The following is a 13,173-nucleotide window of genomic DNA, read 5'->3' on the forward strand; positions in this document are numbered from 1 at the left end:
CTGAAAACTTGTGATACTTGAGAAAGAGGAAGGAAGTACGTAGTGCATCTATAAAGTGAAGGAAAGAATATATATCCTTCCTATCATCCTCACAAGGATGCTGTGAAGACAAATAAGGTAAAAGATGTTAAAACACTTGGAGCTGTTGAGAAGGAATCCACCATATAAAAATATTAGGAATTATCATTAAATTGTTGTTACGAGTTCTTTTCCTCCCAGACCCACCAAGTTCACACAGCCCGGATAGGAGGTCTATAGGTTTTCACTGCTTTTCATTTCCTGAAAGGTCTAATAATATTTATTTATGATTTTAGTAAACAATTGCTATATGCTAAATGCCGAGAGAGGTATAAACTAATCAAATTGGATATAATCCCAGCCCACATGGGGCTCACAATCTATTTTAGCTCCTGATGAGGAAATTGGGACACAGAAAGGTAAAAGAAGTTGCTCAGGGTCACACAGCCAGCCAGTGACAGAGAAGGGCATTAGAACCCAGGTCTCCTGACTTGTAATCTCATGCTTTATCCATGAAAAAAAAAAATCAATCAAGTCTTTATTCCAATGATATTAAAATGAGGGCATAGTCTTTTATGCAGAGCCTTGATCAAAAACCTATTATCTCCTTTCAGAGCAAATCCAGAAATATTCTAAAAGGTTAGAGTGGCCCTTTGTTCTATTTTGTAGTGTACAAAACGTTCAGACCATTTTCAGATGGTCTGTTCCTTGTCCAGGGTAGATTTGGGACACTTATGTCAAGGGGTTACTTTTAAATGTCCAGCCAGTTGCCAAGTTCTGTGACTCAGAAGTGGTGCCTGCATTGAGAGGTACCTGGATGGGAAATACAAAGGCTCTGGGTAAATGGGGTGGTCAGAGGTCTCTCTGGAAAAACACTCTGGATTGGGGTTAATTTAGGCTCTTCTGCAAATAGAGTGTGGCTATACCCCACATTAGGCTACATGACTGGCATAATGTATGAGACATCAAATACCTCTCTGATTCTGATACTCCTCATCCTCTATTTCCCCCATATTTGTATTTTTACTAGCTATCAATACATATTTTGGTGGTTGTTTCTGATATTTTGGGTCGTTTCATTAGCTTTGATGTAGTCATGCCAGTGGTCATAGAACCCCTCTCCACTATAAGGTGGTTACTGAGGCTAATCAAGAGTGTTTGGCAATCAATTACATTTACTGATGCCCACTCCATTTTTATTTCAGTAGCTTTTCTATATGAATAATCTCATTATTTTTAAAGTATTTACAGCTTATTATTTGCAAAGTACTTTTAGCTTATAATTTTTAAAGTACTTTTAGTATTTAGAGCCACTCAGCAAAGAATAATAGTATCAACAATAGCAATAATAACATCACTGCAGCCAGTTCTTCCAGAACACATTTTTTACTAAATGTTATGGCTCAAGTGTTTTTAAGGGAATTAGGGAGCATTTGTCTGACAATAGGAGCTTGCTTGGTACAAGACACTGCCATGTCAAAGAGATGCTCCTGGGTACCTTACCGGGCACTGGAAATACTACATTACGAGTTCCCCTTGGTTTAAGTTTTGGGATAACAAAATCCACCTTTTAGGATAAATTGATGTGAATATCAAAAATATTAAATAAAATTCAATGTGAGTTTACCTTGAAGGAGTGATTCATGTTTGTATTCATGTACTGGTGAAAGTCATAAGGTTTTTTTTTTTTTGTTTGGAAGCAGTTCTCATGTTGGAGCATAATGTAGGTTAAGTTGCATAAGGTCACATACAAAAAGGTTCTTTGTAGTATCTGTATAGCTAGGAGAGTAAATAAATGAAACATTAATTGGTTATGACAATGACCGTTTTCAGAAGTGATTCTTAGAAACTGGGTTTAAAAAAAAATCACTAAAACCAGGACTTTAAGTGTCCAATGCTGTTTCAGTTCCAGTAAGAGATCAACTAAAAGCTGGCCTCTTTGGCATAAAAATGGGTGAATGGACACCCTATCCTGTGGTCATTTTAAATATAAACAAATATGATCGCTCCTTTTTGGGGAAATTAAAACATGAATTAATCTCTAAATTGGGAGATCAGGAAAAATATGGGGTCAAGCAGAGTATTCTATGGTTTTGGGTGACAGTCAATTTTATAAAAAGTTTATTTGTAAGCATACACAAACAAATCATAAAATTACGTTATTCATCGGTGTTGTCTTAAGTAGGGAAAGTAAAATGGTTCAAACTGCTCAGCCAGTTCTTATTTGGCCACAAGCATTGTTTGTTGTGATATATAGACATTTATGCAGATACTGGATATTTTGGAGCAATTTTTGTTTTTAAAGCATGACCATGTTATAATGCACATCATGTTACTTCTAATTTATATTTTTAAAATATAGACTCCTAGATGATTTTTTTTTAGATGTTACAAAAGATGTGACATAGTAGACCTGATCTGTGGAAACTATCGAATAAGTCTCACGGTCCTAAAAATGAAAGGCCCTGACAAGACTCCAATTCTGATGCAGCCAGCCATATTATTGAAGGGTGGTTTTAGGATCTTTTGCAGGGCCAGGTTGATTTAATTACTGGTAAACAGGATAATAACCATCTCTTGTTCATCAGTCATGCATAACTAATCTTTGTATGTTTTCTAGGGTCAAGAGAAGTTTGGAGTATTAAATGTAACGAAAATCACTGAAAATGGGAAAAAAGTTAGGTAAGTGAAATAACTCATTGGTGACCTCACAATGAGATGTACACATAGCTTAGGGAATGTTGGTATGCTAATGTCATATGTTTTTGAAGAGCGCGATAATTGAATTTATTAGATACTGCCTTTAAAAAGTTGCTTTATTCATCGTGTGATTTTTTTTTCAAAGTCGACTGTGAAATTTCATTCTGTGCTCTAGACTGTGAGTTCATTGTGGGCAGGGACTGTCTCTCTTTATTGCTCTATTGTACTTTTCCAAGCACTTAGTACAGTGCTCTGCCCACAGTAAGCGCTCAGTAAATATGATTGAATGATTATTCAGAATAATTGCAGGTTAACTAATTTCAGAGCATACTTCACTGATCACAGGTTGTTTTAGTTAATAATAATAATGATGGTATTTGTTAAGCGCTTACTATGTGCCGAGCACTAAGTTGAATTCCATCAGTCTGGCTTGCAGAAGGGTGAAAAGGAATTCTGGTTAACTCACTTCCGAGGCATCTGGGAAGGCCTTTTCTTTGGGCCTGGGAGCTGTAGTCTCTTTGGGAACCATCTGCCCAGCCTAGGGGTTTTTCAAGATGCTGCGTGTTCAGCTTCTTCAGCTGTAAACTTGGATAGATATTGACATTAGCTGAGAACTGAGAACCATGATGATGACTGCAATCAAAGAATTGTGGCTAAACTGCAGTAGTTCCTTTGTTTGCCCACTTTAGTCCATAAATACCCTCATAACCTCCCATCTCACCTCCTGCAATATTCTCTTTATTGCCCTCCCTGCTTCCAGCTCTTCCCTTCTCCGGGTTATCCTAAATAGGAGTGATGGGAGTCATCATTCTAAAACATCACTCAGGTGACAGTCACTGCGCCGCACCCCCCCCAACCACTTAGCCCATCACCGTGACCAGATTTTAGCTCTTTTCGAAGGGTTCAGGTCTCCAAGTTTTTTCCCTTTCATATCCATATAACCACTTCTCTTCCTCCTCTCTGACTGCCCTTTTCTTTGTTTAGGCTGACTTCTTTTCTTGACCCTGCACCCATCTAGACTGTAGCCTCTTGGTGGGCAGGGAATTTGTCTACCAATTTTGTTGCACTGTACTTTCCCAAGCACTTAATACAGAGCTCTGCACACAGTAAGCACTTAATAATAACTTTATTATTTTTTTAACTGATTGTCCCATCTTTGAGCCATGGTTGAACATTACCTTTTCTCTAAAAGTGTCCCTCCCCACCAATGTTTTACCAAATCACATCCTCCCCTACCTTCAAACGCCTCCCTCATGCACAGAACCTTCCCTGATTAGTTCCCTGCTGTCTTAGTCTTGCCATTCACTTCGACCATCTCCCCCCAGTATTTGTAATCATATATGATGCATAGCAGTAAATTTAATGTCTTCTTATGCCCCAATTTAAATATAGGATTGATGAGGGTATATTCTCCTCAGGGATGAGCTTTGCACCAAAGTAGGTGCTTAAATTGATATTCTGACTGCTATTTAGGGACCATTTTAATTGGTCCCTAAGTAATCAAGTGGTTTTTTTTTTTTGACTTAGTTCCATAATCTGTACTTTAGAGTACAGTATATATTTTGGAAATAAGGGAAACTACCTCATTGGGGAAAATGGTCTTATAAAATATTTATATTTGGGTGAGCTTTTGCTCTCAGAACTCATCTACTAAAATCATCCGAGCTTCAGTTTTCAGGATCATGGTGAAGTTTTCCCCCACAAGGGAGCTTTTACCAAAATTTTCTTAAGCATTTCAGTTCCCTAGGTAATATTATTGATCCACTTTTGTAATTACCTGGAGGTATTCCAAAGCTTTGACCTATATAAATATAAATAATGTAGTCTCTAATCCTTATGTTTTAGTCAGTGCTTTCCATCCCGGGAATAAAATAGATGACCTCTGTTCCCTTTCATCAATGAGAGCCCATGATTTTAAAATTGTTTAAAAATACTAGTTTATAGTAACTATTAACTGCATTTTCTAGAAATGTAAAAAAAATTGGGACACAAACTTAAATGGCTTTACTAAGGTCATTTCAGGAAGATAGTAAAACTTGCTATCTTGCTACTTTTCTGTTGTGTGACCTCGGGCAAGTCACTTAGCCTCTCTTTGCCTCATTACCTCATTTGTAAAATGGGGATTAAGACTGTGAGCCCCATGTGGGATGGGGTCTGTGTCCAACCTGATTAGTTTGTATCTACCCCATTGCTGAACAAATACCATAAAAAACCCCACCAAGCCTCCCCTCTCCCCCCTACAAAGCCCCAAAACCATAAATCTTCACAATTCAGACTAGGTCTATCACTTTCTAGGTTGAGGCCTATTTCACCTGGTTTGGCTGACAGCAATGAAATTCATTGACCTCAACCCTGTTACCCTTAGGAAGAGGGAATTGAGCAGATCAATGGGTGCATCTGAAGGCCTGATCAAGACTCCGAGAAATCTGTTTTATTACTAGGTGGCATCAAAAATCTCTTGCCAGCCTCGGTTAGCTATGTCAGGAATAAGACAGTTTCTGTATTAAGGAGAGCTAACTAAAGAGTACATTTCCTTGCTTCTTTTAATGTTTTGATCCACAAGAAAAACCTGGAGAGGGATGAAAACATACCAAGTTGGAGATGAAACAATATAGTGAAATGTGAATGGCCCAAAGACCTGTATACCTTGAAATTCTAGTTAGCAGTTTTTGAGAATTTGAAAGATTGGAGAGTGCCTTAAGACTAAGCCTTAAAAAGGAATAATAACTCAGTTTGGAAATTACAGAGCTGAAAATTTAGGTTTCTGGAAATAAAGTCAGAAAATGAATTTGTGGGTGCCTACAAAAAAGCAAGGTACTAAACAACCATGAGCATATGTGGTGTTATATAAAATAGATATTTATTACTTCCAGTATTTGGCAAACAAAATAACTCTAAGCACTGAAGTGATAACATGAAATTCATATTAGGTCCTTAGCCTATAAGAAGCCCAACCTCTAATTAGGGGGAGGCCAGGAATATAGATTAAGGAGCCTGTGATCCAAACAAGATCATCAAGGAAATAGCATTGTCCTTTGGTTTGAAGACTGCACAGTTGGCAGTGAGATTGAATTGTGAATGTGAGTGTTAGTGAGAGAACTGTGTACCTTGTCCTTGCCCCTTGCTATTTGTGTGGAGTATTCATTCATTTAATCGTATTTATTGAGCGCTTACTGTGCAGAGCACTGTACTAAGTGCTTGGAAAGTACAATTCAGCAACAGAGACATTCCCTGCCCATTCCCACAGTCACTGTGAGAGTCACAGGGGGGAGGCAGACATCAAATCAATAGCATCAATATAAATAAATAGAATTATAAATATACATCATTAATATAAATAGAATTATAAATATGTACATATATACACAAGTGCTATGGGGCGGGGGGGGGGGGTAGAGCAAAGGGAGCGAGTCAGAGCGATGTGGGGGGGAGCAGAGGAAAAGGGGGTTTAGTCTGGGAGTATTGCTGAGACCCCAGTGATGAGGGAGAAGGAATGTTTTATTGTAAGCAAGAAAGGCGCTGGAGTCTTTTTTGTTTTTGTTCTGTTTTTTTCCAGTAGCGATGATGGTTTGAGCTCTCTTGCCTGGGCCCTGTGTGTCCAGCAGGATATAATGAGAGATGGTTTGTAGGAATAATAAATGCAGAAATGAACACCGTATCAGAAGCAAACATCACCCTGCTCTTGCCCCATTTCTAAAGCTGCTAATAAGGTTGAGATTCCATGTGACTCAAGATATTAAAACATCAGAAATATCAACAGTAGCACTTTATACAAGTTAATCAGTGTACAACAAACTGTCTAGGTTCAAAACCAGCCTTGTGGAAAACTACTACTGCTCTCCAACATATTAAGTGATTAGAGGAGTCCACTGCCCCTTCTGGGCCAGAGAGAAGGGATCAACACCCTTGGAGAGGGCACTTAAGGTTCCTGTACAGATCAAAAAATAGCCCTAGCAGCAACAAGAAGGGGAGGGCAAGTCAATAATAATAATGATGATGGCATTTGTTAAATGCTTACTCTGTGCCAAGCACTGTTCTAAGCACTGGCACTGTTAATCATTAGTTCAAGTCCACATGCATTTCAGGAAAGGGGATAGATGAACCTCGGCCTTGGATCCCTCTGTGATCAATGAGCAGCCAAATTTTAGGAATAAGTAAAATTTTTTGCCAAATTTAATATTCAACAACATGTGCCAGATAAAGATCTAGGCTTTCCTAATAATCTTTTGTTTTGAATAATTTAATTTTTGTTTAGTGTTGTAGGTGCATGAAATTAGCCCTTTGCTGCTCATGGCTATGCATTGGCTTTTTCCTAATAATACTGACATTGCTTTCTACTAATTTATTTTATTTTGGCTTTCATGGTCAGGTTGGGACTATAACACAAGTGTTCACTTCCACAAATGTGTTTCTACCAATTAAAAAGAGTGCCAGTATCTTTAATGAAAGAAAACTGTGTTAATGTGAAGGTTAGTTTTGTAGTATTAATGGATCAGTTGAAGTGTAAGTAAATATTAAAGAAAATATCTGGTTCATAATCAGATGTAAATGTTTCCTTTTTTTTAATTGCAGAAAGAATTGGTGGTCATCTTGGGCAGTATTGCAAGGTTCATCTTTATTGTTTACCAAAACCCAAGGAAGTAGCACTAGTTGGGTAAGCATTTTGTCAATTTAAACTGAGTTTAAATTCAGGTTTAAGGTGGGCAAGTCTCTAAATGTGCCAATGTTGTGTAATAATTTTAACTGAATCTCCCCAAATCACCAGGACAGTTAAATAAAAGCAAGGAGGTTTATGAATAACAGTGTTTGGCACATAAGTGCTTAACAAATACCATTATTATTATTATGAAGATATAATTCAGTTTAAGACAGGGAGAAGAGGCCTAGTTATGTTGCTATCCAGTTGAAGTGATTTTAGGAATGATTAACATCAACTGTTCAGATTTCTTGACTGAAAGGGGAAATCCAACAACTAGGCATGTTAGAATTTGATTTTTCCCCAGAATTGCAGAATCTAGATCTTTTTCTATTTCTTGTTTTCTTGTTGTGTCGTTAACTTTTGGTAGTCATGACATTATGGAAGTGAGAGAGAGGGAAGCTGTCTTTAAAAAAAAAATGGCAATGAGAATGTTAGAACAGGATGAAGCAGGAGCAACTAAGCAGAATATTCAGCAGTCTTCATGCTGTAGTCTGCTCTGAGTCCAGCAGTGAAGAGCATTAACAGCATTAGCTCTGTATGCCCAGGCTGGGTCTTTTGGAAAAAATTATCCTGTAGGAAAGGTTTCGACTGAATCTACATGAGGAAGATCCAATATTAGGCCTGAACCTAAGGTTTTTGGGGATTGTGCCTTACAGTTATGCCTTACCACCATTTTGAATTCTGTTCCACTAATCCTGCTGAGCCTGTTTCACGAGTCCTCACAATCATATGCCCACTTGTGTGAAAAACTGGCAGGTTGCATTTACTGTTTCCGCCCAATTTCACCACTTATTACCTTCAGTGCTTTGGATAGGCAATTGGAGAATGTTCTTCCAAACAGTGCATGTTTCTGGTTAGGATGTGATGGTGGAAGAAATGGTTTTGCAGTCAAGATGCATGTAATATATCATGAGTGCCCTTAACTTAATTCTTGGAGAACTAGGAGTACTTAGATTTTATAATGCATATGAGTAAGATTTATCATTTTAGTTATTACTGATTCATATCAATTCAATTCTAAAATTGTAGAGTTTTCTTTACAATTAAGAGTTTGCTACGGCAATGCTTAAAATACATTTCAAAATATATTATTAGCATTTTAGCCTGATTCTTCTGCTGATCTATTACTCAATTACTGTAACTTCTACCTGCCAAATTTAAAGGTAATGGGAGTTTTGAGCATGGAAGAGATTCCTAATGTCACTATGTAAAAGCAGATTTCAGTTATCAGCTAGTTTTATAAAGCATCTATATGAACTTAGCTTTCTGAACATATTAGGATGTCACTTTGTAGTTTCATTATACTAGTTACTTGAGTATTCTATTCTTTGTGCAGACTGGACAATAAAATGATCTCTGAGTCCTATTCCATGCCAAAGTAATACAAACTTGATGTGAACTTATATGTGGGGAGAAAAAAATCCCTCTTTTTTTGATTGACACATACATCCACATTTTTATAATCAGTCATTACTTTTTAGAGAACCTTTCTGGTCATGTTTCTCCATATTGCATAAAATTGCTTACAAATGGAAGAAAACAAAAATTGTGATGAAAAAATAAAAAAGTGAAGATTTAGTTTAGTATTAATGAAGAAAAAATGGGAAATAAAAAGATATCCAGGGTGGGCTTGAAAAAAGTAAGAAAACGATAAAGGTTGTTGTCCATTTTGGGTTATATATGGTAGATTTCAAAGAAGTCAGCCATGGGGCAAGAAGTCCTCTGAGCTTCTTTCTTTATAGCCGCCGAAGTTCATTATATTGGCTCTATTTACCCAGTGCTGTGCTCATCAATCACTCAGATGAATCATGAGACTGCATGGGAGCAGGAGGACATAACCTTCTCTGTTTTGTATTATTGGTTGGTATTATTAGGGCATTTGTTTAGTGCTTACTATGTGTCAAGCACTGGGATAGATACAGGCTAATCAGGTTGGACACAGTCCCTGTCCCACATGGGGCACAGGGTGTTACAGTTTGGGACTTGACATCAATTTTATCCCAATTTAGTATAAAACCTATGGACAGAGGCAACTCTAGATGAGTGCAAGTGATGGAGCACACAAGGAGCTAAATATAGTTGCCTACTCTTGTCTCTACCCTCCAACTTTAAGCAAAGCTTAAACAAGGTTCAGCAATATGCTTAATATGTGTCAACAGGCATGGCCTCCCAATCAAATAAAAGGCTGAAGAATAAGAAGCCACACCTCTAAGTCAAGTGGCTTATCTTTTCACTTGATTTACTGGATTAGCTGTCTATAATAGAATATTCATAGTAAGATACCATACTAAGCTTCAATAGCATTGTAATTAAATATCAAATGCACGTAATTATCCCCCACCATAAGCATGGATAATCTAGAGTTGACTGTAATGTACAGTGGTAGTAAGGCTGTTGTAGAGAAATAATGAGTAGGAAGACAAATTGTTTAGGGCGAAAGACACCTATATGATTTTAATGTTTCAAGATGATTAAAGTGCCTTCTAAAATGAATTTTAATGAAAATGTAAAAGCAATCATTGCACCAATTTTGAGCCATAGACATTATGGGACAAATTTCATAATTTTAGGCCTTGGGCATCCCAGAGTTTGTAGGATGCCTAGTTAGTTATATATATGGGTTATATTGTAATCTGAGGTTAAGGTTAATGTAATTTGGAAAATGTCCAATTGGATAAGTCCTTTTATACTGCTTGCTAGCTGGTTCTGCTGAAGTTGAAGTTTACTCATCTTGCTTGTAAAATGATATGCGCACCTCTTCCAAAAAAACCCACCTCTTCTTCCCGAAGCGATTTCTCCAAGCCTCCCCTTTAGATAAACTGTCACAGGGATTTCCATGCCAGAGTTTGATTTGTAGGGCTTTCACTTTCTTTCTAAGAGTTTCATTCTTCTCGGTCAGATGCCTCTCACCCTCAAAAACCAGTATTTAAAGTCAGAAGTACTCTTATCTCCAGATGTTTTGTCACTTTTAAGTAAATCATTTGTTTCTTTTAGATGTTACATCATCATCATCAGTAATGTTTGAGCGCTTACTGTGTGCACAGCACTGTACTAGGCACTTGGGAGAATATAATGCAGCAAAGTTGGTAAACACGTTCCCTGTTTACAGTGAGCTTACAGCCTAGAGGGGAAGACAGACATTAATAATAAATAAAAGATTGATAATATGCAATTTATAGATATGTGTGTAAGTGCAGCTACTGCATCTTAATGGAATCACCCATTATTCAAAACTAGCTGCTTGTATTCGTTGCCTAGATTCTGTGTAACACTTTTCTAAAAAATGGGAATTTACTTGTTTTGATGTCTGTCTCCCCCTTCTAGACTGTAAGCCCAGTGTGGGCAGGGATTGTTTCTCTTTATTGCTGAATTCTACTTTCCAAGTGCTTAATACAATGTTCTACACACAGTAAATGCTCAGTAAATATGATTGAATGAATAAGGTTGATTCTGGAAAACAGTATTTTAGTACCATGTGAGACTCCTGAATGTAAAATAACTGCATAAAAAAATGTGTTTAGCTCTGCTGATTATTTGCCTGGTGGAGTGGTACTTTGTTCCTGTCTGTGCTGTTAAATTTTTTTCTCTTGTATGTCACTTGGCCTTCATCCTTTGTTTGTGACATCATCACTCTTCTTCCCTTTTCCCATCAAGTCATTCTGCCCACAGGGCTCAATTCCTGAGCTTCTGCTTTCGCTGCTTTCTTCCTGGAAAAATTCTATCAGCCGTCGCCCTGCTGTCACCTATGTAAACCCTGGTCCTGTTTCAGCCATCACTGTATGTGTTCTTGTTGCATGCCTCTTGCCACCAAACTGCTATTTTCTTTGCCATAGACACAATAGAATAAATTCAGTAAGGAAAGACTATGATGGTGTTATCTTGGAATGAATTAGAAAAACTTCAAACAAGAAATGTGCTTTCTGCCATGCCATTTCGTCCTGATTTACTCATGTTTTTGTTGCTAATAATGCTTCTACTTAGGTAGCTCGGTTTTACAGAGTATCTTAATCATTGCATACAAATTAATGATAGTTCTAATCTTTTATTTAATGGAGCTAATTAACTTAAGGCCACTAATTTTGGGTGCTGAAGTATGTGTATATGTAAATATCCTATCAATGCTACTTAAAAAGAGGTTGCCTACTCCCCATGATTGGCTTGGATGATAAAGTCTTTGGAGCTCCTGTGAAAGGTAAACCTGAATATTTTATGGATTGGAAGCTGTGAAATGACAGCATTTTTCTTACTGGAATATGGTTATAATCTTTGAAAAATAATTCACATTTTTAGGAAGGATAACTCATATTAGCACCTTCTGTGAGCATAATGTTTGCTGTTGGGTTACCAGAAAGATCAAGTTCAAGATTTTTGAGTAATTCTCTCATTTTGGTATGAAGTGAAAATGCATCTCTATGTGATCAAAGGGAGCAATGAATTGGCAGTACAAGCAAATTATTGCTGTCCTTGTTAATTATATCACTGCCTCACATGTAGATATATTCCAAAGAGAGAACTGAACTCTTTAGGGGCTCATCTTCATATCTCAGAATCATCTTGTACTTTAGCTTGGCACCTGGGCAAGACATGCCAGGTTTTGATGATAGAGTGAAACTAAGAGAAGGGGAAGCAGGGACTTATACAGTATCTAGGCAGCCAACATTTAGGTAGTTGATTCAAGAGCTGAAGTCTTGACCTTTTTTTTTTTTGGATTAGATTCAATGAACTTTGTTAGTGGAAATTTTAATGCAGGCAAAGCATGCTACAAAACATAATTAAGGGAAAGGAAGGAGGAATGAACTCAGGCACATTCCTACAGCTGGGCTGAATGTGTTGCTTATTTATCCAGGATGGCTAATTCAAAAATTGGGCTATGCCTTCCTAAACCGAGAGTAAAAATGTGTAGTTAGACTTACGGTACGAATTTGTTACTCTTAACCCTCATCAACATTTTTTACATTTAAATCTCCGAGTTTATTTTTGTTTAGTAGCCCTATGATAGCTTTCAACAAGAACTAGGTGTTTGGGGAAAGTGACCCAAAACTACAGCCTATTTTATTCAGTAAAGTTAGCTGCATTAAGGTTGGACTAAAAAAAAAAAAAAAAAAATTCCATTGAATCAGGCTTATTACTCATTTAAGAGTGATTGCTGTGAATATTTAATTATTAAATTGTCATTAAAAAGCTCTGTCACATGAAGCCTAAATGATCCTTGCATAGGCCTTTGGGTCCTAAGACCTGAAATAATAATTCCCTGGGAAAGTATGAATTTAAATAAAAATTGAAATAGGATGCAGCATTAATACTCTGTCACTGCTTGCTATTCAATACCTCGTCATTTGATGTCTTAAACATAAAACGTGTCAGTCTAGTTGCGGCAGGAAAGGCTTATGTAGTAGAATGTTTGATTTCAAAGATTAATATTAGAAATGTTTAAAAGTCTGTTTTCTAGCTCTTGGAAATTATTCTGTGGTTGTTAAACAATACAATGAGGCTTTTTCAGATGTTTCCAGAATTAACTTGAAACTAGTTTGACCACCTCAATTTATCTCTATTCTGCTCATTTTTCCCCATTGGTGAAAACATTTGTGTTCGAGAACAGTCCAGAGTAGGTATCAGTTTGTGATGGTTGTCACTATTGTGCCGGCCCAGAGAGGGACATGGGGAGGTGTGGCTGGCTCCTTGGGAATGTCACAGCTCAGAATTACTGCGGGTTGTCCTACTGCTCAGCGGGTCTGTCCTCCTTGGTCATTACTGCT

The 13,173-nt window shown here is 37.3% G+C and overlaps 1 protein-coding gene across 9 annotated transcripts in view; it reads left to right on the forward strand.

Moving 5' to 3' along the window:
* ARHGAP12 (Rho GTPase activating protein 12) overlaps window positions 1–13,173 on the forward strand; it is a 94,291-nt gene that overhangs the window by 68,235 nt on the left and 12,883 nt on the right. For 6 of the 9 annotated variants that reach the window (XM_029077605.2, XM_007667801.4, XM_016227456.3 and 3 more), the window contains 3 exons: window positions 2,639–2,700; window positions 7,291–7,372; window positions 11,072–11,194. In XM_029077605.2, the coding sequence (XP_028933438.1) occupies window positions 2,639–2,700; window positions 7,291–7,372; window positions 11,072–11,194 (267 nt within the window). The remainder of the gene's footprint in view (window positions 1–2,638; window positions 2,701–7,290; window positions 7,373–11,071; window positions 11,195–13,173) is intronic. The other 3 variants (XM_007667802.3, XM_007667803.4, XM_029077606.2) reach the window with 1 other exon arrangement.

Source organism: Ornithorhynchus anatinus, chromosome 13 (genome assembly GCF_004115215.2).
Source record: "Ornithorhynchus anatinus isolate Pmale09 chromosome 13, mOrnAna1.pri.v4, whole genome shotgun sequence".
NCBI classification, from domain to species: domain Eukaryota; kingdom Metazoa; phylum Chordata; class Mammalia; order Monotremata; family Ornithorhynchidae; genus Ornithorhynchus; species Ornithorhynchus anatinus.